This window comes from Talpa occidentalis, unplaced genomic scaffold (genome assembly GCF_014898055.3).
Source record: "Talpa occidentalis isolate TD23 unplaced genomic scaffold, MPIMG_talOcc4v2.1 talOcc4.5, whole genome shotgun sequence".
NCBI lineage: Eukaryota > Metazoa > Chordata > Mammalia > Eulipotyphla > Talpidae > Talpa > Talpa occidentalis.
The window spans coordinates 85,911,864-85,938,326 of NW_023604861.1; the positions used below are offsets into that span (position 1 = coordinate 85,911,864).

General features: G+C 38.9%; 1 protein-coding gene and 1 long non-coding RNA gene across 2 annotated transcripts in view; one reads left to right on the forward strand and one right to left on the reverse strand.

Annotated features, from left to right (window-relative positions):
- Positions 1–26,463, reverse strand: part of TACR1 (tachykinin receptor 1) — a 143,182-nt gene that overhangs the window by 48,857 nt on the left and 67,862 nt on the right. Inside the window, exon 2 of the mRNA XM_037527701.2 lies at positions 21,602–21,796. Within this exon, the coding sequence (XP_037383598.1) occupies positions 21,602–21,796 (195 nt within the window). The remainder of the gene's footprint in view (positions 1–21,601; positions 21,797–26,463) is intronic.
- Positions 1–26,463, forward strand: part of LOC119259110 (uncharacterized) — a 159,796-nt gene that overhangs the window by 31,102 nt on the left and 102,231 nt on the right. The window lies entirely within an intron of this gene.

A 26,463-nucleotide genomic window follows, 5' to 3' on the forward strand; every position in this document is an offset into this window, starting at 1 on the left:
TTTCTATATTGGCTCCTTGCTGTCCTAACTTTCTGCACTTCTTAAAAAATTTTATACATTTTTTACATCATTTTTCATTTTTGTGCAATGTATGCATTTTCATCTTGGTTATAGTCCCCATACAATTCCACCCCCCTTGTTTTGATCCTGCTTCCTCCTCCCCCCTCACCCCCATAGTGTGTCTCTGGTTTAGAGTTGCTTGTTGATTTTGATTTTATTATAATTAGGTTTTTTCCTGGTTCCTTATTTAGGTTTTTCTAAATTCCTGCTATGAGTGAGACCATCTGGTATTTTTCTTTTTCTTTCTGGCTTATTTCACTGAACATGATCCCTTCCAGCTCCATCCATGTTGCTGCAAATTGCGTTAGTTTATCTTTTTTTGATTGCTGAGTAATATTCCATTGTGTATATGTACCACGTCTTCTTGATCCAGTCATCTATTTTTGGGCATTTGGGTTGTTTCCATAGCTTAGCTATTGTAAATAATGCTGCTATAAACATAGGGGTGCAGGTGTCCTTTTGAATTAATGATTTTGTGTCCTTTGGGTAGATACCTAGGAGTGGAATTGCTGGATCATATGGAAGGTCCATCTTTAGCTGGTTGGGGAATCTCCATACAGCTTTCCATAGTGGTTGGACCAGTTTGCACTCCCAGCAGCAGTGCAGGAGAGTTCCTTTTTCTCCACATCCTCGCCAACATTTGTTGTTGCTAGTTTTTTTAATATGTGCCATTCTCACTGGTGTGAAATGGTATCTCACTGTATTTTTGATTTGCATTTCCCTGATTGCAAGTGATGCTGAACATATTTTCATATGCCTGTTGGCCATTTGCATTTCCTCTTTGGAGAAGTTTCTGCCCATTTTTTGACTGGATTATTTACTTTGTTTTTGTTGAGTCTCATCAGCTCTTTATCATTAGTGTTCTGAGCAAATTTTTCTCCCAATCAGTGGGGTGTCTCTTTGTTTTAGTTACTGTCTCTTTTGCTCTGCAGAAGCTCTTTAATTTGATGTAGTCCCAACTGATTGTCTTTGCCTTCACTATCACTGCTTAGGGTGATGTGTCTTTAAAGATGTTACTGAGGTGTATGTCATGCAATGTTTTGCCTATATTTCCTTCCATATATTTTATGGTTTCAGGTCTTATGTCTAGTTCTTTAATCCATTTTGAGTTGGTTTTGTGCATGGTGTGAGGTAGTAGTCAAGCTTCATTCTTTTGCATGTAGCAACCCAGTTTTTCCAGCACCATTTATTGAACAAACTTTCTTTGCTCCATTGTGTATTCTTTACTCCTTTGTCAAAGATTAGTTGACCATAAATCTGTGATCTGTGGGTTTATTTCTGGATTTTCTATTCAGTTCCATTGGTCTGTGTGTCTGTTCTTGTTCCAGTACCATGCAGTTTTGATTATTTTGGCTTTGTAGTAAAGTTTGAAGTCTGGGAGTGTGAGACCTCCATTCCCTTCTCTCTCTCTTTTTTTTTTTCCAGGGGAGCTTTGGCTATTCGTGGTTTTTGGTGGCTCTATATGAACTTACTCAATATTTGTTCTATTTCTTTGAAGAATGTCATTGAAATTTTTATTGGAATAGCATTGAATCTGTAAATTGCTTTCGGTAGGATGGCCATTTTGATAATGTTAATTCTTCCAATCCATGAGCAGGGAATGTCTTTCCATTTCTTTGTGTCTTCTATTTCTTTTAACAGTGTTTTGTAGTTTTCTTTGTATAGCTCCTTTACCTCTTTTGTTAGGTTTCCCAAGTATTTGATATTTTTTTTGTTTCAATAAAAAAAGGGATGGTTTTCTTGATTTCTTCTTCTTCAGATTGATTGTTTATGTATAGGAAGGCTACTGATTTTTGTGTGTTGATTTTGTATCCCACTACTTTACTAAACTGATTAGTTTGATTAGTTCTTTCTGTGGAGTTTTTGGGGTTCTTTATGTATATTATCATATCATCTGCAAACAGTTATAGTTTAACTTCTTCCTTCCCTATTTAGATTCCTTGTATGTCTTTGTCTTGTCTTATTGCTCTGACTAGGACTTCTAGTATTATATTGAAAAGCAGAGGTGAGAGTGGACATCCTTGTCTTGTTCCAGATCTTAATGGAAATGCTTTCAACTTTTCACCATTGAAAATGCTATTGGCGGGGCCTCCCCGGTGGCACAGCGGTTGAGCGCTGGGTTGCGAAGCTGCCCGCGGCCTCTGCGGCGCCGGTTCGATCCCCGGCTGCTCCCCGGCCACCAGAGGAGGGTCCCACATGGCTCGCAGACCTCTCCTGCCGCCCGCTGCTCCCCTCAGCAGTGTACTTCGATCCTTCTGCCTGCTCTGCTCCCTGCTCTGGCTCTGGTGAATTCTCTCACCCTCCCGCGCTTCTGACTGTACCCAGTGCATGTATAAACAAAACAAACAAACAAACCAGCAAACAAATAAATAAAGCATGCCTCTATTAAAAAAAAAAAAAAAGAAAATGCTATTGGCTATGGGCTTGTCATATATGGCCTTTATGATATAGAGGTATGTTTCTTGTATCCCAAGAATTTCAAGGGCCTTTATCATAAATCGGTGTTGTACTTTGTTGAAAGCATTCCTCAGCATCTATTGATATTATCATATGGTTTTTATATTTCTTTTTGTTGATGTGTTGGATTACATTGATTGATTTTCAGATGTTGAACCTGGAATAAATCCTACTTGGTTGTGGTGAATTATCTTATGACTACATTGTTGGATTCTGATAGCTAAAATTTTATTGAGTATTTTTGCATCAGTGTTCAATAGAGAGATTGGCCTGTAGTTTTCTATTTTTGTGTTGTCCTTGTTTGGTTTTGGTATTAGTGTAATGTTAGCTTCATAGAACGTGTTTGGTATTATCCCTTCCTTCTCAATTTTTTGAAATAGTTCTGAAGGATAGGCATTAGTTCGTTTCTGAATGTTTGTAGAATTCATTTGTAAATCCATCTGGTCCTGGGCTTTTGGTTTTGGGGAGGGTTTTGATTACCATTTCCATTCACTGCTTGTAATTATTTTGTTTATATGTTCTATTTCTTCTTTATCTAGCTTTGGGTGATTGTAAAATTGTAGGAATTTGTCCACTCTTCTAGATTGTTGAACTTGTTTGCGTATAACTGTTCATAGTAGTTTCTGATTATTCTTTTGATTTCTGCTGTGTCTGTTGTGATTTCTTATCTTTCATTTGTGGTCCTATTTATTTGTGCTGTCGCCTGTTTTTCCTTTGCGAGCCTACTAGGGGTTTATCTATTTTTTAATTTTTTTCAAAGAACCGACTTTTGGTTTCATTGATCTTTTGGCTCCTCTAGTAATCTTTTAATCTCCTTTGTTTCTTGTCTTTCCTTTCTTAAGGTCTCAGTTTCATTCTTCAGTTCAGTGATTATTTGTCTCAAATCATTTTTTTCCTTTTCGTTTTCTTTCTGCTTTTTAATCATGATGATCATTAATTCTCTATCTGATAGGCCGAGAAGTTCTTCTATGTCATTGTTAAACTCTGGTGACTGTATTTCTTCTTGTGGTGTGACCTTCTCCTGCCGGCTTGCTTGGTTATTTATATTTTTTCTTCTCACTGTTTTTGCTTTCTAATTAGTTCTATGCATTGGGACATTGTGCCACTGGTGTTGGCGGGCATCTCTTTGGAGTGCTCCTTTAGGGGTGTCAGAAACTGTTCACTAGACCGAGACCAGCACTGGTAGGCTAAAAGTCCACCAAGGTGTTGATGCTGTGTTGCTGGGCACTGTCCCTTACAGTTCTCTCCCTCTATATTTACTCAGTTCCAACAGGGAATCAGCTAGTTGGTGATTTTGTTCTGGTCTTGAGGTGGCGCCAGACACCCGTACTTGCTGACCTGTGCTTTTTCGCAGTAGTTCTCTTTTGGATTGTTTTTTTTTTTTTAGTTTCTATTTCATTTATTTCTGCTTTGATTTTTATTATTTCCTTTCTTCTACTGGTTTTAGTGTTTTTTTGTTGTTCTTTTTCTAATTCTTTGAGATGTGAGGTTAGATTGTTTCTTTGAGTTCTTTCTTGTTTCTTGATGTGAGCTTGTATTGCTATATATTTTCTTTTTATTATTGCTTTTGCTGCATCCCATTCATTTAGGAAATTGGTGTCCTCCTTGTCATTCAACTCAAAGTATTTTTTAATTTCTTCTTTGATCTCCTCATTAGTCCAGTGGGCTTCCAGTATTGTGGGTTTCAATCTGCATGAGGTAAGAGGGTTCCTTGCCTTCTTTTTTTTTAATTATTTAATTTTTTAAAAAGATTTATTTATTTATTTATATAAGTAGTGGGTACAGTAAGAAGCGCGGGAGGGTGAGAGAATTCACTAGAGCCAGAGCGGGGAGCAGAGCAGGCAGAAGGATCCAAGTACACTGCTGAGGGGAGCAGCGGGCGGCAGGAGAGGTCTGCGCGCCATGTCGGACCCTCCTCCGGTGGCCGGGGAGCAGCCGGAGATCAAACTGGCGCTGCAGGGGCTGCTGGCAGCTTCGCAACCCAGCGCTCAACTGCTGCGCCACCAGGGGAGGCCCTCCTTGCCTTCTTTTTATGGTTTATTTCTAGTTTGATGCCTTATTGGTCAGAGAAGATGGTTGGTATGATTTCAATCTTGGTGTATCTGTTGATGTTTGTCTTGTGTCCCAGTATGTGATCAATCCTGGAGAATGATCCGTATGCACTTGAGAAAAATGTGTACTTAGATTTTTGCATTTAGTGTTCTATAGATGTGTGTTAAGCTCATGAGGTCTAGATCCTTATTTAGAGCTTTAGTGTCTTTACTTATTTTTTGTCTTGTGGATCTATCCATTGTTGATAGTGGTGTGTTGAAGTCTCCTACTACATATGTATTTTCTCTGATGCCTGTTTTCAGAGATGATAATAGTTGTCTGCTGCTCCTTCATTTGGTGAGTATATATTAATGAATATTGTGTCTTCTTGATGTATTGTCCCCTTGATCATAATGTAGTGACTGTCTGGGACTCTTTTTACCTTTTTGAGTTTGAAATCTGTTTTATCTGATATAAGTATAGCTGTTCCTGCCTTCTCTTTTGGTCCATTTGCTTGTAGGATTGTTTTCTATCCTTTTACTTTCAGACTTTTTTTATCTTTTGTAGTTAAATGTGTTTCCTGGAGACAGCAAAAGGTTTGGTTTTATTTCTTAATCCCTCCTGCCACTCTTTGTCTTTTTATTGAGGTGTTTAGTCTGTTTATATTTAGAGTTAATATTTATATGTTAGCATCTGTATTTGCCATTTTGTTAGTCTTTTCTCTGGTTTTACTTATTTATTTTTTTTGTCTTGTTTCATTGTTATTCATCCCTCTGTTGGTTCTGGCTTTAGGACTCCTAGTAGTATTTTTTTTGAGTGGAGATTTAGTCGTAATGAAATTCTGGAGTTTATGTTTGTCTGGGAAGGTCCTTATTCTTTCTTCATAGAGGAAGGAAAGCTTTGCATTTGGTTGGCATTTGTTGTCTTGGAGTTTGTTGACTATGTCCCTCCACCCTCTCCTTGCCCGTAGTGTTTTTCAGAGAAGTCTGATGTCAGCCTGATTGGCTTTCCTTTGTATGTTATCTCTTTCTTCCTTCTTGTCAGCTTCCTTATTTTTTCCTTGTCTTGGATTCTTGGGAACTTTGCTATTATATGTCTCACTGTATTTTTCCTTTCATCATGGATATTTGGTGTTCTTCTTGCTTCTTGTATGTCTATTTTCAGCTCCTTCTTCATGTTTGGGAAGTTCTCTTCAATTATTTTCTTGAATATTTTCTCTGTTCCAATGTCTCTCTCCTCTCCTCCTGGGATTCCTATAACTCCTATATTTCCTTTCCTCATGGAGTCAGATAGTTCCTGAAGTCTGTCTTCATTCTTTCTCCTTCGTACTTCTCTTTCCTTTTCTTTTTTGGTTCCTTTTTATTTCTGTGTCTTCAAGAGTACTTATTCATTCTTCCATTTCATCTATTCTGCTTACGCTTTTCCTAGAGTTCTTTAGCTTCTCCATTAATCTTTTGATCTCCTGCATCTCTTTCCTTCCCTCTTTAGGGACTCAATTTCATTCTTCTCATCGTTGATTATTTTTTCCATATAATTTTCGACTTCTCAGTTTTTTTAATCATGGTGATTTTAAATTCTTTATCCAGAAGACTCATAAGTTCCTCTAAGTCACTGGTGTTGCAGTCTGGTGTATGTTTGTCTTTTTGTGGTGTGTCTTTTCCCTGGGGACATGCTTGGTTGCTTGTAATTTTTCTTCTCCCTGCTGCTTGTTTTCTAATTTGTCTTATGCATTGGGACACCGTGTCGCTAGTACTGGCCAGCATCTCTTTGGTGTGCTCTTTCTGGGATGTCGGGAACTGGTGGTCCAATCAAGTCCAGTACTGTTATGCCAGCAGTCCAATAGGGCAGTGGTATTATGGATATGTTAATGGTCGCTTTCCCTGAAAATCTCCTCCTTCTGTATTTGTTTAATTCTACAGGTGGGTCTTAAGGTCCCACAGACTGCCCTGGCTGTGGCTGGATCACCGGCTGGACTCCAAATCGCTGGATCCCTCTCTGGGCTCCAACTCCCTGCCTTGTGGGGGCCTTCAGCTTACCTCTGACTGTGGGGACAGCCCTTTCTCAGTTCCATACAACAGCTTTGGTGAGGTCTGGACTCATGCACAATTCCCTATCTACATATGGTGCATCTGCCGATCTCTTCCCTGTGCCTTGGGTCTTCCACTATTAATTTAATTAGTCTTCTTAGGACATTTCTAATTTTACAGCTTTACAAATTGTGCTGATATCAATATCTTGTAATATATCCTCACCCTTATGACTCTCTAAGAGTCTTAATATACATTAGATTATCAATTAAACATTAGAAAACTATCCTCCTGAAAACAGTGCTATCTTCCCCATAACTTTGTTCATACTTAGCATAAACATTAAGTTTAACCTGAACCAGTCAAATTATGAGATAATATCTATTATTGGAATATAATTCTTCATATTTTTTATAAACTGTTTGTTTTTTGATCCTTACCTTGTTCTTATTGACTAGTTATAGGCCTTCTATGTTAATTATATTAATGGTTTGTCTCATCCACTGGATTTTCCCCCTTAATTTATCAATTGCAGAATTTTCACATGAAGTTTCCTAATATAGAAAAATCTAACAAATATATTGATATTTATGCCTACAGGTATATTTGTATCCACACCAGAAATCTCTGTGGTTTTGGTTTTGCTTTGAGTATTATACTTTGAAAGGCTCTCCTCCATTCCAATTTATTTGGAATTTATATTGGTTTTAAGTTATGAGAATGGGCTATAACTTTATGATTAGCCCAGAGTTTCTTAGTACATGTTTTATGGACAGTATTTCTGTGAGATGTTAATGGGGGTTGATCAAAAGAAGCTTTCTGTGCTCAAATAAGTTTGGGAAATGCAAGGTTTACGCAAAACCATTGGGTTTATTTACAGCAAAACTTGTCTGAGTGGAGTGTATTCATTGCAATATAACCTGAAATGGTTAAACACTAGGAACACTCCAAATACACATCAGTGTCATACTGGATAGTTTTATTTCTACAAAGGAATACTATGCAGCTGTAAAAAATGAAAATGCTTATTCTAATCTGATAGGAAAAGTTATCTGAGGTAAATAGTTTTTTTAAATTTTTAAAAATATTTTATATAATTCTTACATCATTTTTCATTTTTGTACAATGTATGCATTTTCATTTTGGTTACATTCCCCATACAATTGCACCCCCCTTTATTTTGACCCTAATCCTTCTTCTCCCCAACCCCCCCTGCTCCCGTAGTGTATCTCTGGTTTATAGTTGCTTGTTAATTTTGATTTTTACTTTGTATTAATTAGTCTTTTTCCTGGTCGCTTATTTAGGTTTTTATAAATTCCTGCTATGAGTGAGACCATCCGTTATTTTTCTTTTTCTTTCTGGCTTATTTCACAGAGCATGATCCCTTCCAGCTCCATCCATGTTGCTGCAAACTGCATGTGTTTATCTTTTTTGATTGCTGAGTAATATTCCATTGTGTATATGTACCACATCTTCTTGATCAAGTCATCTATTTTTGGGCATTTGGGTTGTTTCCATAGCTTAGCTGTTGTAAATAGTGCTTCTATAAACATAGGGGTGCAGGTGTCCTTTGTAATTAATGTTTCTGTGTCCTTTGGGTAAATACCTAGGAGTGGAATTGCTGGATCATGTGGAAGCTCTATCTTTAGTAGGTTGAGGAATCACATAGCTCTCCATAGTGGTTGGACCAGTTTGCACTCCCACCAGCAGTGCAGGAGAGTTCCTTTTTCTCCACAACCTACCTGAGGTAAATTGTTAACAGAAAAAAGCCAAATGGGTTTATTATAGATAATACTCTATGTTAAGAAAGGCAATGAAATTTTATTTAAGCATAAAGAAACTTTGGAAGGCTTGCAAGAAGCTAAAATAGTGGTTAGAGGGGGAAATCTTTTTTTCCCCCAGAAAGCATGTTGTTTAGTTAGTTTATTGAGGTAGCATTGGTTTACAACACTGAGTATGATTTAGTGCAATAGGTTCCCACCTCTACGGATGTGTGTTGCCGCACTGTTCTCTCCACCAAAGCACTTGTAGTCCTATAACCTGGACCACTGGACCCCTCCTCCTATGGCCTCACCTCCTTCTAGTAGTCTCAATTCTATAATCATGTTTCTTGGGTTAGTTTTGGTTTAGTCTTGCCAGTTCTTTTGTTTCTTTTTCCTCTATATTCCACATATGACGGAAATCATCTGGTATTTGTCTTACTCCTTCTGACTTATTTCAGTAAGCATAATCCTCTGCAGTTCCACCCATGTTGTTGCAAATGACAAGAGCTCACTTTTTAAAAATATATATATGTGTATGGCCAAGCAGTATTCCATTGTGTATATATGCCACATCTTATTTCACTGCTCTGTCGATGGGCATTTAGGTTGTTTCCGTAACTTGGCTATTGTAAATAGTGCTGCAATGAATATAGAAGTGCATGTATTTCTTCAAATTAGTGATTTTGTATTCTTCAGGTAGATACCTAGGGGTGGAATTGCTGGATCATATGGTAAATCTTTTTTAAATATTTGGAGGAAATCTGTTTTCCTTAGGGGCTTGACCAGAGTACATTCCCACTAAGAGTGTATAAGTATTCCTTTAGGGAGAAATCTTTTCCAGATTCCCTTTTACATTTGCTTTTTTATTTATTTATTTATTATTTTAAAAATTTTTTTAAAGATTTATTTATTTATTTATACAAGCACTGGGTACAGTCAGAAGCGCAGGAGGGTGAGAGAATTCACCAGAGCTAGAGCCGGGAGCAGAACAGGCAGAAGGACCGAAGTACACTGCTGAGGGGAGCAGCGGGCGGCAGGAGAGGTCTGCGCACCATGTGGGACCCTCCTCCAGTGGCCGGTGAGCAGCCAGGTATCGAACCGGCGCTGTAGAGGCTGTGGGCAGCTTCAAAACCCAGTGCTCAACCGCTGCGCCACCGGGGAGGCCCTACATTTGCTTTTTTAAACCACAGGAATACATTATCTATAAAAATAAATACTTTCTTAAAAAAATGGAAAAACCCTTAGAGGCTAATATATATTGTGACTTTCCAAGTTGGGGGGAGTTGTGGGTTATTCAATTACCTATAAATTCATATGAGCACAGATTCCTACAGATTTGGGGTTTCTAAGGTTTCTGAAAAAAAATTATGTACTAGTTCTTACAGATTTGACATGCTCTCTGTAGCACATACTTAATACAGTTACATATTCTTGGGTTTCTGCTGTGTATGTGTGTGTGTGTGCATGCACTTGTTGTGTTTAGTTGACCAATTCTTCCCCTAGTACTGAGTATTTTAATATCTGAATGAGCAAGTTACTTCTTACCATTTTTTTCCTTATTCTGCTAAACAAAATTAATTTTCTTGTTTAATCTTTTGTGTTTTTTGAAAGTCTATTGTTTTTTAAGATTATTGAGGTAACACTGATTTATAATACTGTAGAAAATTTAGGGGAATAGGATGTATGACATCACACCATACCCACACCTGTTCTTACTCATTTTTTCCTTTCAAATGATTTGCTTTATCAGCCACCTGAACATACATGTGGGAATAGCTTGAAAAGGACTGAGAGCTTTCTAGAATTATGTAGAGATAGGAGGATATTGTGAGTAATACTGCGATGACCACTGGTGTACAAACATCAAAAAAAAAAAAAAATGAAAAGAGACTGTTTCCCATACACCCTTAGATGCTTTCCAGGTTTTGAATCATGTGAGATATTTTTCTCAGATTTTCTTTCATGCCATTCAGTAAAGACTAAAATAGCATGATGTTTTTCATTTTCTTCCTTTAATTCCTTCTTAACTATTTTTAGTATTTTTATTTTGTTTCTGTTGTAAAGGGGTTCTGATATTCATTTATTTTCTCTAGGATTATTGCTGATATAAGCTACTTTTTTCTTTAATATATATTTTATTTTAACAAATTTATTGCAAAATTTTTTTTGAGGGAATGTTGGTTTACATTGTTGTTTGTATTTTGGAAAGATAAGAACCACTCTCCACCCTCCTGACGATGTTACTGTGGTGCTCCCGCCCTCAAAGCACCTATATATTTTTTTTTCTTTGCAATTTATGGAGATGGATATATGATGCATTCCTTTCACCAATTAATTTGATAAAATATAATAACATATTTCACAATAACTTATCCTATTTTGCCAGAAAAAGTCATGCTTGAAACAAAGGATTGTTATTTTAAGTATATTTTTAAATTTTTTTGTTTGAATCTTTTAATTGGGATATTTGCATCTATATTTGTAAATGTAATTGGCCTGAAACTTGTTTTTGAAACTTTGTGTGTCAGTTTTTTACATTTATGTCATGCCAAATGTGTAAAATAAAATAGCAAATTCTCCATATGGTTCTGAACTCTTGAAGCTCTAATAGGGTGTTGGAAAGAATTTCTGTGTACAGATGTTCATTCTAGTGACTTTTATAAATGTAATACTTGAAGAGCATTTTCACCCTCCCTTGCCCCTCCTCCCACTAGCTGTATCAATTTGATTATCTATAGTTTTGTAGAAAATCATCCATTTTATCTTTTTTTTTAAGATTTATTTATTTATTTATACAAGCACTGGATACAGTCAGAAGCACGGGAGGGTGAGAGAATTCACCAGAGCCAGAGCGGGGAGCAGAACAGGCAGACTGAGGAAGTACTCTGCTGCATCAGGAGAGGTCTGCGCGCCAGGTGGGACCCTCGCGGGGAGGTGGGGGGCCAGGGATCAAACTGGCAGCTTCGCAGCCCAGCGCTCAACTGCTGCACCACCAGGGGAGGCCCTCATCCATTTTATCTTTTTTTTTTTTTTTTTGGCTTATCTTTTTTTTTTAATTTTTAATTTTTTTATTTTTTTTGATTAATAATAAATTTTATTTTTATATTCCCCATACAATTTCAACCCTCCCATTCTGACCCCAGTCCCTCCCCTCCTGCCCCCCACCCCCAAAAAGTGTCTCTGGTTCATAGTTTTTTGTTGATTTTGATTTTCACTTTCTTACATTTATTCATTTTCCTGGTCCCTTATTTAAGTTTTCTAGATTCCTGCTATGAGTGAGACCATCCGGTATTTTTCTTTTTCTTTCTGGCTTATTTCCATTTTATCTTAATGTCAGTTAGACTCTCTGGCCTGTTTGCACTTTCTCTTTCTCAGTCTAAGGGGAGTACCTCTGGAAGTTGATCCTGCTTGCCAATAAACTCCCAAATTGGGTGGCCCTTTCTGTCTCAAACTTCCACTTTTACCACCTAATTAGGAGCTGCTAGTATGTATTGCCCAAGATAGCCCTTGGTGACTGCCTCCTCCTTCGCCTCTGTCTGCATAGTATCTACCAGAAACAGAATAAAATTACTGACATTGGTATGGCAAATTTCCTAGTTTCTGCATTAATGTTTTTTTCTTTGAATTTTCTCCCCCTCCTTTTTTTAAATTTGTTCAATCTAATTTCTTTCTGGGAGTCAGGGGTTAAGAGCTTATTACTATGCTACCATCTTTCCCTGAAGTGTCAACACACTTTTCATTCTCAGTTTAACTGCTTTCATCAACAGCGGTGACAATACTAGGAGCTCTGGGCTATATCTATAAATGTAGTGGGTGTCAGGGGAGGCGATTAATCACAGCAGCTAGCATAAACAATCAACACTGGAAACACAAATACGCTGACACCCCTTTGGCTAAGACCTGGAGCAACTTGGCAAAGGACGCACACATTTTTTTTTTTTTTTCATTTGGGAAATAATCAAGAAGGTGGAAAATCTGAGAAGTAATGTTCTAGGTACATTTTCTAATATTCTCCTTTTCCTGTGGTTAGTGGGTTTTCAATTTTCATTGTCATTATTCTTGGAAGTAAGAATATATATAAATATAAAAAGATAGCTAATTTCTGATGAGTGAGTGATAATATACAAAAGGCAAAATGCTTAAATAATAGTAAAGGCATGTTTTTATAGTCTTTGTTACAACTGCTACTTATAGAGAATTATATTAGAGTTACTATGTCCACATTCATCTACACTTCTACAAAACCTCCAGGTTATTAGAGCCATGTGTGATGAATTTCTAACATGGTCTGTCTTTCCAGCACTAGTGAGAAAACCTGGAATTCAGAAGAGGCCTGTCTTACTTTGTGCTAAAATTCTATTACAACATACCTTGTACATAGGAGTTTAGTTAACAGAACATGACACATGACCGATACTAATAAATAATTCAAACAAGTTGAAATTCCTCAGACTGTTTAAATCTCATTCTTTGAGATATCTTTCTCATTTTTCATCCTCAGCACAGACTTTCTGTTGACCTTGATGGTAGACCCTCAGATAGAGAAATATTAGTTTGTTCACTTTCCTTGTCCTCAGGGGCATTGTCCTAGAACCTTTTGGAACAGCAAGAAGTGACTTGACAGAAAAACTTTGAAAATTACTGCATATACCTCTTTTTTTTTTTTAAATCATGTTTTATCAAGGCAGTGTTGATTTAGAAATACTGTATGGTTTAGGTATACAGGTTCACACCTATACAGATGTGTATTACTGCACTCCCTCTACCACCAAAGTACTACAATCTTCCACCATAGTCTATGGGGGCCCCCTCTCTCCTTTCTCTCACCTCCCCAGTTCTGCAGTGAGATTTTAAGAGTTATTTTTGGTTTTTTTTTCCTCTTTTGTTTTGATTTTTTTTTAATATCCCACATGTGAGTGAAATCATCTTGTATTTATCTTTCTCCTTCTAATTTATTTTGCTTAGTATAATGCCCTCCAGTTCCATCCTCATTGTCACAAATGGCAAGATTTCACCTTTTTTTCCCCCTTTTATAGCTGAGTAGTATTCCACTGTGTACATATAGTACATGGTTTAAATCCCCTTCTCTGTCCTTGGACAGTTAGGTTATTTCCATAACTCTGCTATTGTGAATAGTGCTGCAATGATCATAGGAGCTTATAGATCCCTTTGAAGTAGTGGTTTGGCACTCTTGGGTATATACGAAGGAGTAGAATTTCTGAATCGCACATTAGATCTTATTTTTAACGTTTTAGGAAATCTCTATACTGTTTTCCAGAGGGCCTGGACCAGTCTACATCCTCACCAACAGTCTCGTCTCCTTATTTTAATGGAATAGGGGCGTTAATGCATTTTGTAAAGCCAAACATTTCTTCTTTATATTGTCATTTTCCTGTCATTGTACTTTTTTCAGGAAGAGTCACTTTTGGTTTCCCATAAAATCTTTCCTCACCAATCAACAACTTTTTTTTTTTTTTTTTGACTTCTGGGAAGTATAACGGTTTTGCTACAGCAGCCACTGTTAAGCTGCCAGGTTGCCTATTATACCAGGACTCAATTACAAATTAGGAAAATATTGTATTAAGAATGAGCTCAAGGGCCTCCCCAGTGGTGCAGTGGTTGAGCGCTGGGTTGCGAAGCTGCCCGCAGCCTCTGCAGCACCGGTTCAATCCCCAGCCACCAGAGGAGGGTCCCATATGGCGCGCAGACCTCTCCTGCTGCCCGCTGCTCCCTTCAGCAGTGTACTTCGGTCCTTCTGCCTGCTCTGCTCCCCGCTCTGGCTCTGGTGAATTCTCTCACCCTCCCGTGCTTCTGACTGTACCCAGTGCTTGTATAAATAAGTAAATAAATCTTTAAAAAAAAATGAGCTCAAGTCCGCACTTATAAATGTTACAACATTAGCATAACTTCTTTAACCGCAGATTGTAAGCATAAACAGGGAATGGTAGAGGGCAATGAACCAGGCCCCAGGATTTAGGGCTAGAAGAGCCCACTTGGAAGTTTAGTGTTTTATTTTACACATCAGTTAAGACAAACCACTAATCAATTTCAAAGGGGAGATTAGTTAACACAACAAAATATGTATATACACACACATGTGTTCACATATATACTCACAGATGATAAAGATGCTTTTTTAACATAGGAAATTGTTTATAATATGGTAAATAAATAAGCAGATTATACAATGTACATATAATTGGTTCTTCAAATCAACTTCACCCCTAATAAGAGAAATGCAAAATTTAACTGTAATGAGATTGTTTTCCCCCATCAAATGAGCAAAAATCTAAAGGCCTGACAATATGGCCTCCTTTGGTGAGGCTGTGGAAAACAGCAACTTTTACACATCATTGGTAAGGTATAAATGAGTGTAAAACTCTATGGAGGGCAAATATTAAAATTACAATTGTATATATCTTTGACTCAACAATTCTACTTTTGAGATTTTTGTGCTGCAGATAACCTTACTCAACATAAGTGGAGGTATTTATGACAGATTGTAATAGGAAGAGACAACCCAAAATCCACCAAGAGTGACTGTTTAAATAGTATTGTGTATTTATAACATGGAATACTGTGTAACAAATGAAAGGAATAGTGAAGCTTTTTATAAACTAACTAATATGGAAAGATCTCCATGACATATTGTTAAAAATAACAGGGTACAGAACAATGTGTACAATAAGGCATGCTTTGTGTCACAAAGAGGGAAATAATCTATATTTGTGTTGACTTCTATGCATATTAAGACACTTCCCAAAACTAAAACAATATTTCCCTTGAGTTGAAATTGAAGAATGGAAGGGTATTCATCAAAATGTTAGACATGGAACTAGATTTGATGCCTGGGCCATAGTTTGCTAGCCCTCCTGATTTAATGGATGAATTCTGTCCCTGATGGATAGTCAGGGAGAGACCTCTTTAATCACTCCCAAAGCCAGCCAGGACCTCTGGATTTGCTAAGAGCATTGAATGAGGTTATGGAATAAAGCAACCATCTAGTTGGGGATAAAAGGACCATCCTGAGGCAGACAGGGAAAAAATATGTGAGACCAAATCAATGGTTATTCCCATTTTTAAATTTTTTAAAAATACTAATGATTAAAGGAATTATAGGAATTTCATTATATTCATATGTTCATATTTTTAAATGCAAAATAAGTCTTAAAGACTTTCCAGAAGATAAAACTAAGTCTATTTTTGTAGCTCATTGTAGCCCAGACATACATGCTTATGACTATAGCAGCAAGGAGAGAAGGCTGTGGAGAATGTATGCTCCTGTTCTCTGATTAATATTTGTCATATCCTGGGCCTCTCTGGTGGTGCGAGGGGTTAAGACGCAACCTATGAAGCTATCTGCAGTCACTGCAGCACAAGTTCAAACCCTGGCCAGGGAGCAACCCACATGGCGCAGCAGACCTCTTCTGACTTGCCCGCTGCTCCCCTTAGCAGTGTATTTCAGTCAATCCTCCTGTTCTGTTCCCCACTCTGTCTCTAGTGAATCCTCTCACCCCCACACCTCTAACCTGAACCTCAGTTCTTGTATGCATAAGTAAATAAATCTTTAAAAAAAATAGGTGCCATTCTCACAGATGTGAAATGATACCTTATAAAAAGCAAAAAAAAAAAAAAAATGTCATATCCTTCTAGGAACAAGCCTTTGTCCTATTCTCCCTTAGATCACTGGGATAATACCAGGTGGACTGATGCATAGAAGTCAGCAAGGTAAAATGTGAGAGGTTAAGTAAACATCAGAATGGGGAGGCTGCATCCGCACTTTGACTTATTCAGCATTAAGAAGAATAATGTCATCCTAGGGAAAGCCACACACCTCAGAAGATGACCTCTTATGGAGGAAATTTTAGGGTTATCCCAATGAAAACAGTTTTTTGAGAGCTTGTAAAAGCAAAAAACCCTTGAATAGTGTTTCATTTTAAACTAAAATATGAAATATTCCAGAAGTGCATAAATCAAATTACCTGGTATCATAAGAAACTTTTATGCTACCACCACTGAGGTCAAAAAATAAAATACTGCCATTCTTTACAGTAGTACCTCTAATTTTCCTTCTTTACTTGCTATTATCCAAAAGGCTGAGAAGTGATTGTGTCCCGTCTCTTAGAAGGGTTCTTTTCAAAGTCCTCTATAGTTCTCTAATAATCACAATGTTTTCCCTCCCATGAGAGATAACCATGATCTTCACCTCCATGGTGACTATGTCCTTGCTTGCTTTTATAGCTTATCACCTACTTATGTATTCCGAAACATGGCCTTTCATTTTGCTTGTTTTATCTACTTTAAAATTTTTATGATTTTTTTTTGTTGCGGTAACTTTGGTTTACCACACTGTGTGATTCAGAGGTGCAGGTTCACGCCTCTTCCAATGTACATTAGCACACCCACCGTTGAGGTACCCGTGTTCCCGCACCGCAGCCCGTTATCTGTCTTACTGATGATGAACAACTGAGTATCTCGCATTTGGGGCAGTAAGAACCATGCTGAGGGCTTCCCTGGTGGCGCAAGGGATTACGATGCAACCCATGAAACTATGCGCAGCCACTGCAGCACGAGTTCGAGTTTGATCCCCGGCCAGAGAGCTACCCACATGGCGCAGCAGACCTCTCCTGCCTTGTCCGCTGCTCCCCTCAGCAGTTTATTTCAGTCAATCTGTCTGTTCTGTTTCCCACTCTGTCTCTGGTGAATCCTCTCACCCTCCACACCCCTGGCTTGTACCCCAGTTCTTGTGTGCCTAAATAAATAAATCTTAAAAAAAAACAAACCATGCTGATATGAATGTTATGGGTCAATGTATTTGAATAAATGCATCACAAGCATGAGATTTTCTAGCATAATTACTCTGGGGTGAGTAGCTGGGCTTGTAGCTTTGTGGTGCCAGACTTTGGACTGTAATATAAGGTATGAATAGCTCCTTTTCTAGATACTGTAAAATATTGTGTAGTGTGGTTTTTTCAATGTATACTTTCAGCAGTCTATAACAGGTTTTTGTTCTTTCATATCTTCATCAAAAGATAAAAATGCTTAGCTTTGTCAGACTTCTTAAAATTTGCTAGTCCAATGGATGCATAGTAAGATCTCATTATAGTTTTAATTTGCTTTTCACTGGTGATGAATGAAGCTGTGTGTCTTCTCATATATTAATTGGTTCCTTTTGTGAAATGCATGTCTAAACTTTTGCCTGTTCTTTTATTGGAATGCCTTTCTTTAATAGTGCTTAATTTAATTCATGTATTAATAGAGTCTGGATGATGAATGATCAGGGTTGGAGGTTCACCATGCAGCCAGAAGGCAAATGCAACAATTTAAGATTTTTTTCACAAAACCTTTTAATGTAATTAACTGGCACAAATTATTCATCAGACAAATTGGGCCTAAGCATCTGCCCGCCACACTCTCTGCTGCCAGTCATCTGCCCTTGCACCCAGATCAATGACTGCTGCTAACCACAGTAGTTAAGATTCACCAGACTGCTAGCATGTGCATGGCACTGAGCTAGGCACTATCTCATTTGCTTCTTTCAACACCTCTATGTGGAATGTATTATTAGGCTTAGAGTCTTGAATAACTCACACATTATGACTCAACAAGAGAGTGATATGGTTGAGAATTGATCTCTCATCTAACTCTGAAATCTGTGCTCTTATCCTAGTTACTACACTGTCTCAAAACAGTTTCCTTCTGGTTTTAAATTTGGAATTATTGTGTATTCTGGAAATGACAATCATTAGTCCTAACAGAAGAGAATATAATCAAGTACTTAGTTGAAGAGGTAGCAAAATTCAAATTCCCTTAAAATATATCATAATGAAAATCAAAATCAACAAAAAACTATGAACCAGAGACACTTTTTGGGGGTGGGGGGCAGGAGGGGAGGGATTGGGGTCAGAATGGGGGGATTGAAATTGTATGGGGAATATAAAAATAAAATTTATTATTTAAAAAATAAAAAAAAGGGGGTTGTAATTGTAAGGGGAATATAAAAATAAAATTTAAATTAAAAAATATATCATAATGATTTATGAGGGTTACCGACAAAAGGAAAACAGGTTTGAGTAAAGCTTACTATGCACTTGACTTAGGTTTATATAACAGTCTTTATGTGAATGGCAAATATGGACCCTTTCATCTTATGATTACATCAGAAACATTTTATAGATTTTGAATAGATAAAATGACATGCTCTAATCAGACTCATTTTTAGGTTAAAATCATAAAATAAGCAACAATGGCAAACCTTACCACGCATCCAGGAGCAGCTACTCTAAATTCTCAAAGCAAAGAAATAAGATATTCCAACATACTGGGTTGAGTCTCAAAGGGACTTTGAAGTTATTCAGAAACATACAACACCAAAATGTTCAAAAATAAAACTCTGAACAGCATGGTTTCTTAAACAAACCCCCAAAGATCTATGGAAAATAAAACTTTATTTCCAAGTTAAACTCTGAATTTGTCAAAAGATAAGAGATCTGTGAATATTTGAAATAGGAGTTCTAGAAAGGTGACCAGATTTTTTTTTTTTTTTTTATAGAGGCATGTTTTTCATTTATTTATTTGTTTGTTTGTTTTTTGTTTATACATGCACTGGGTACAGTCAGAAGCGCGGGAGGGTGAGAGAATTCACCAGAGCCAGAGCGGGGAGCAGAGCAGGCAGAAGGACTGAAGTACACTGCTGAGGGGAGCAGCGGGCGGCAGGAGAGGTCTGCGCGCCATGTGGGACCCTCCGCTGGTGGCCGGGGAGCAGCCGGGGATCGAACCGGCGCTGCAGAGGCTGCAGGCAGCTTCGCAACCCAGCACTCAACCGCTGCGCCACCGGGGAGGCCCAGGTGACCAGATTTTGAAACGATCTTGAGGACTCAGAGCTGAGCTCCGGTGCATTGAGTCAATGGTTGTTTCTGAAGAAGTTTATATAGTGAGCTTGAATTCAGAGAGGCCTTTTTCCCCTTTGAAGGAATCCTCTGGCTTGAACATGTCATGTATGGCTTGTAAAGTTATTTTCTTTTCCTTCTGAAGCCCTGGTCAAGCTTGTAGTTTCATTTCAATAAATCTCACTGTCTGTGTCTGGAAGGCAAAGTCTGAGCTTTGTATATTGCTTTCTGGCAATTTACATTTCCATGCCCCACAGAACAGATGCAGCAGGATTTGTATGCAACAGGCATTTGGACCCTCATATCTTGGGGGCTGATAATTTTACCATTTAATAAATTTATTTATTTTTATTTATATTTATTTATTTATTTTTAAAGATTTATTTATTTATTTATACAAGCACTGGGGTACAGTCAGAAGTGGGGGAGGGTGAGAGAATTCAGCAGAGCCAGAGCAGAGAGCAGAACAGGCAGACTGATGAAATACACTGCTGAGGGGAGCAGCAGGAGGCAGGAGAGGTCTGCGCGCCGTGTGAGACCCTCGCCCGGTGGCCGGGGATCGAACTGGTGCTGCAGAGGCTGCGGGCAGCTTCGCAACCCAGCGTTCAACTGCTGCGCCACTGGGGAGGCCCAATTTTTTTTTAAACATTTATTTCTTTATTTATGCAAGAATTGGGGTACAGGCCAGATGCGCGGGAGGGTGAGAGAATTCACCAGAGACAGAGCTGGGAACAGAACAGGTAGACTGACGAAATACACTGCTGAGGGGAGCAGCGGGCATGACAGGAGAGGTCTGCAGCACCATGTGGGACCCTCGCTGGCTGGCCAGGATCGAATCAGCGCTGTAGAGATTGCGTACAGCTTCACAGCGCGGCACTCAACCGCCTGCACCACCAGGGAGGCCCTACCATTTAATAAACTTGAAGACCTATACTGATTACATTACTAGTTGGTGAATTTGGTTCAATAATAGTATCTGACCTCTTGCATGGTATTTCATAGGTACAAGGTGGTGATGTATTATTTTATTTACTCTTCACAGTTTATGGAAAGCAGTGCTGTATCATCTTCTGTTAATAAGACTGTGATCCTTGTCTAGAGTCGCAAAGCTAGTAACTGGCAATCTTATAATTAAAAGCCAGATCTTCTGAGTCTAACACCAGCATTCTTTCACAAGTCACATAATAAACCCATGACTAGAGAATTATAGGGGACTTTCAGAAGGGCCCACATTAGCAATGGGCTCTGAATCCAGAAATCTGATGGTGATATAAATGTCATGTCTTGGCTCACTTGAGCAGAACGAAACAACCAATGAGCTATTTCAATGGTGCTGCTAGGACAAAACATTTTGGAAAAATTGCCAGGATAGCTTTGGAAAACTCTAAATGTGATCAGTCAGACATGTAAGTAGGCTTCCTTTGTAGGGAATCTGTAACTATAAGATCTCAACGCACTTATCCAGCCTTCCCCTGCATTTCACATGCATATGTCTTATTTCTCCAACTGTAAAAGCCTGGAAGAAAGGTATTTTGGTTTTGTTTACCCCAGTGGCAGATAAGATAAAGATTTAAGTGCAAGTAAATTATTTGGAAGAAGAAAGAAACACCAGTAGGGAGTGGTGGGGTGGTACAGAGAAGGGAAGGTGGCCAACTAAGGATGTGGCTTGGAGCCAGCTTAATTAGCCTTCAGGTTCTTAATGCCAAAAGGAAACTCTGGACTACTCAGAGTCATCCTACCCGCAGGAGAGGGAGCTGGAATGTTCATATGCTCACTCCCATCAGTCATGGAGAGTTGGGGGACGTGGGGGAATTCCCCTACCTGCAGCATGCCATGCAAGAGGTGGCATTCTGTAGCTTAGGGAAAAATTTGGAGCAAAAAAATGCAGTCATTGCCAGGGAAAAGTCTCTGGTAAAAGGTTTGAGCAATATGAAAAGGCACCAAAATGGTCACTGTAATAGGATCTGGGTCTTCTTTAAAAAAAATTCTCATTCAAAGCCCAGATTAGCATTGGGGTCATAATGATACAATGAACACATCAACATGATATTAGAGTAACATGATATTAGAGTGAGTGCGAGGAATGCTTACAGATGCAGTCACCCATTGCTTGATATATATGATGGTGGTCCCGACAGGTGATACCATACAGCTAGGTGTGTAGTAGGCTATATACAGACCGGGTTTGTGTAATTATATTCTGATACTTGCACAAGGACTAAATTGCCTAACTAACAATACATTTCATAGAGCATGTTGCTGTCATTCAGAGACTCATAACCATACATGTTAAATTTTCACTGACAAAAGAATGGGGAAGAAGGAAAGAACAAGGAAGGGCAAAAAATGGCAGCAAGGAGCCATCTGTACTCACACTTTCTCATAAATCTTGTTGGGATGTTCCGGCCATTTGATCAGGCACACCACTCGATTGGGCAGGGTCTCCGTGGTTGAGTAGTAGCCCTGGGGAAAGGCCAGCAGGAGTGCCAGAACCCAGATGACACAAATGACCACCTTGGTGGCCGTGGCCGACAGCCGGGGCTGGAGGGGATGGATGATGGCCATGTACCTGGGACAGAAAAGAAAGGACAGAGTTCCAACGTCACCAAAACTTGCGTTATTGATGATGTATTGTTCCTGGGGAACTATGGGTGATTCAGTGGTGGGTATGCTAGAGTGGTGATAGCTGGGCGGGGATAAGATTCCTATACTTCCAAAATACTAACAATCATGTAAGCTAGCATTACTTCAAAAATAAATTAATTTATAAATTAAAAAAAAAGAAAAGAAAAATTTCAGGAAACCCTTTGACACCCTGTAACTTTTACAGCTCTTTTCTGATACCCTTTTCTTATTTCCTTAATTAAGCGTTTGTTTCTGATGACATAAAGTGCTAAAAGCCATAAGAAAAGTTACCCAGATTTTTAAATATGTCAGAGCCCATCAGGCAACATACCGGGAGAGAAGTTTTCATCACTGAGAAGCTAATGCTAGAGCCATGTCGCCCAAGTGTAGGTCAGTGGCTTTCAGTGAAGTCAGAAAAATAAGAACAATGTTGCAAATATATTCAACATGCAGACTATCTTTATCCTGTTTGGATTAAGGGATAATAGAGATTGAAGTAGCAGGTTTTAAGGTAACTGCTGTGTGGCAATTTAAAAGCTCCCCATCCTACAAGTGTCAGTGCAATTTGAAGGAAAGTGAATGCCTATGTGTGAGAAATTGTCATCAATTATTTAAACATCTAGGAGTCAGTGTGTAGCTACAACATACACTGTGTGAGGAGAAAGAAGGTCTCCACCTGCTGAGATAGACACAGCTCAGCATATGAAGGCCCAGGGTGGATAAAACCCCTTCTCAGGTCAGGGAGCAAAGTGAGTGCCACTTCTGACCTGGAGCCTTCCATCTGCCCCCTTACTTCCGGAATGGCAAGCTGAATGGTTCATGCTTGAATTTGTCTGCAGGCCCCGAGACACAGCAGAACAGCAGAGGTTTTAGGAATAATAAATATTCTAATCAGCATTTCATATCTGTTATAATCACATCAATTCTGCTGGCTCCATTTAAAAAGGCATCTATCTCCCTTTGTGTATTTTTCTAGTAAAGTCTGTGGATCCATCTCTTAAATATGCATGCTTCTTTTCAGAGCAGGAATTATGTCTTGTACTGCCCTTGGGGTTTAAATATTATCACACACAAACTCAGAATCACACATTTGCTTTTCTGACATGCAGGTATTTCTGGCTTCCGTGGAAGCAAATGGTCAATAGAGACTTCAAAATGAGCAAAGAGCACAGCTGTCAGCTGGCCTCACATAATTCCACATAATTCTTTCTCTACACTCTTGGGAGTGTAGGCTCTCTAGGTCAGAACTGGGGCCAGGGTTATAAGTAAAGCAATTTTCATTGAGTATGTGCTCAACAAATTTGCACTGGGCAGCTGCTGCATGCAGAACACAGTGTTTCTGTTTGGGCTACCAGCTTCTAATTTCTCCAGGGAGAAAAGGCGCATAAACAAGACACCATAAAACATGACAGTGGGATATGTCACCTCAAATGATAATCAGATAAATCTTATAACCATAGGGAGGCTGCAGAGGTAATCAAGTCTTGGAATGGCAGGTGATCGTTAGTGGCAGGGCTTAAAGAGGTATACTTAGCTGGCTTTGGGGTGAGTCAGCTCAGCATCTGCCTCGAAGGGCAGGAAATGTTCAGAACCTTTCTTTCCTCTCCATCTTCTGAATGGTTCTGACATCGTCTCCTGGAAGCTTGATGGTTCAGTTTTCACAAAGGATGCCTGAGCATCCTTTTATTATCCTAAACTTTAAAATACCTATTTGTTCTAAGGACATAGGCTTTCCTTCTCTGGTCTCTAAAAGCAGTGTCACTGACACTGTTCATTGTATACAGGCTTGGTATTAGGGTGCCTCCGGGCAGCCTTTACATATTGATCAGAAGTGATGATAGATCTGAGGAAGGAAATTCCAAGATTCTTTTCCTTTTTCCTCTTTTAGAAAGTGGGTAAGAAAGTGTAGAATTAGGAGGAAACTTGGAAAAAATATGACGGCAGTAAGTAATAATCTGTAAATCTTTGGCCAAATTTCCCTGATTGAGATAAGGACTATAAAGTCAGCACGAAACTGTCATCTATAGAGCATCAAGAGGTCAAAGAAAACTATCAAGATTCTGTCAATCAAGCATTGTCTGTCTTATTTAGGTTACCCCAAGGGAACACAGTTATTTCCAAGGGAGGCCCTGTGCTCCATAGACTTGGTTACCTTCCATTACCAGAGTGATCTCCTGAAAAGAACACTAATAAGTCTTGATTTCCCTCTAGGATCTGCCCCCTTCCTTGTTTCCTTGCAGAAATGAAGCCTTGACTTCCTCTTCAGTCATGCAGTGGTAATAGTTGGGGGTATTTCAGAATCAGGGCCAACAGAGGGGGACTTGTGCAACCACTGTCTGTTGTCTTCTTCCCAATTTAGTAAAGGGCTGGGTCTATCTGGTCAATGCGAGAATCTCTTTGAATTTTTGATTAAAATTGTCAAATGGTTTATGAGGTCATTTCTCAGAGGTAGGATCTTTGCCCTGCAAAGCTGGCCACAATGCCATTAAGACAACTTTCTCAGCTCCAGCACCACCCAGGCTCCCTCTGTCACTGCCGTGATGCATCCTCAGGCTTCGTGGGAGTTCACAGAGGGCACTCAGGAGAGAATGTGGCAATCTCTTTGCTCCCTTTTAATATTATCTCAAATGCAAGATTTTAATTGCATTTAACTCAGGATAAATGCTTAATCTTAAATAAACATACCCTAACACTCATCCCCAAGCTCACATTGGCGATACAACATTCGAAATCTAATGTAACTGGGGCTTAAGGGGGATAGCATCAGCATATTGGTGCTGTAGCTCCAAATGGGTGGCAAAAAGCCATATTTTATCTTTATTGCAAAAATTGCAGTTTGGGAGCCCATTTCATTTAACTCTCTGCTGTTACTTGAGTGTAGGAACCATTTCAGTGACAGATGAAAGCATTGCTGACATAAGCCAGAGAGAATAAAAAAGGTTTGCTTTTAAAAATGTCTATATTTTTCTTTGTTCAAAATACTGTCATTTATAAACCTCCCTCACTCCTTTCCCCCCATGTTACCTTTCATCTTTCTCTCTCTTGCAATCCTCACTTCTGGTTTTGTGTAATGTGTTTCTTTTTTAGTTGCCCAAAAGCTAGTAAGCACCTTTTGTACAACTTGTCCACAGATGGATGCATGTTCTTCCCCTCTGCCTATTCATCCCTAGTTTGGATCCCATTAACATGCATTTATATATTTATTGGTAACCACCCTGAGCAATTCTTGCTTATTTGGTTATAAGTTATCAACTGAGCAAGTACTGCAAGCCCTGGGAAAATACATTCAATAAATATTTATTGACTGCATTGTGCTCACGGGACTGGAAGGCAGTCAATGAAACATCTTTCCAGTTTACTCATTAATTATCAGGCTGCCAGAGACCAGTCCGGAGGCTGTGTGGGATGTGGATTATGTTCTCTACCCTAGGTTGTTCTAGTCTCACTGAGGGCCATCGGCTTTGATTTGAATTGTCTGTGATCTCCTAACTGAAAAACCTGAGGTGCTGTCTTCCTTTTGAATAATTATGCTTTATAAGAACTTTCCACATAGTCCCTTAAATCTAGCAAAATAGAAGGCTTCAATTTTTTTAAAAGGTGAAGTGATTCAATCTTATTGTGAAAAAGAATTCCAGTTTTCTAATAAGCCACCCTATCTTCATAACTTCGTCCCATATCAGTCCTAAATCATCTGGTGGGGAGGATGTCTTTCTTTGGCCAGGATGTCTGTACTACCATGTCTCTTATGTAGGTAATACTTTCATCTGTCTCTGAAAAGTCTTCCATGCTCAAGTAACGGCAGAGAGTTAACTGCCTGTCCTAGCACATCCTCCAGTTCCAGTCCCTACCCTCCCTACCCCATTCACTTCTTCCTGTGATAGCACAAGATTCCTTGAAGGGAATGCAACTTCCTGGGTTTGAATGACCAGGAGGGGTGACAGCTGAGAGCATGGCTACATAGTCTAGTTCAAGGGTCAGCAAACTTTTCCGTAAAGGGGCACAGAGTAACCATCTTCAGCTTTGTGACCCCAACAGTTTCTGTTACAACTACTCAATTCTGCCTTTGTAGTATGAAAGAAGCCATAAAGTGCTTTGTGACCACAACAGATTCTGTTATAATAACTCAATTCTGCCTTTGTAGTGTGAAAGAAGCCATAAAGTGCTTTAATGGACTGTGTGCTGATAAAATTTTGTGTAACAGGTGGAAAGCTGATGTGTTGACCTTTGGTTTACTTCCTGGGAAGTGAAGGACAAGAGGGGTTAGCAACATAGGAGCTCAGCATACTCTTTGAAACATTCTTCACCCCTGATAGACTGAGGACCCTAAGATTGCAGCTCAATGGGTAGATGAATCTTACTGCCTGCAAGCACCACTAAAACCATGAGTCACCTGTTTTGAGCCTGAATTCCACCTCTTGTCTGAATACAGAGGCCTGTCAGCCCAGGATGTTTTTTCTTTTCAATCTCTTCCTGGCCAGCTCCTACTTATCTTCATGCTATGGTTCAGCCATCATATCCTTGTAGATAAGGTGCCCACATTTTCTGTTGTGAGGATCCCCAACATTATGTTGACCACATTTCACGTTATTAGCCTATTTGTATATCTAGGCT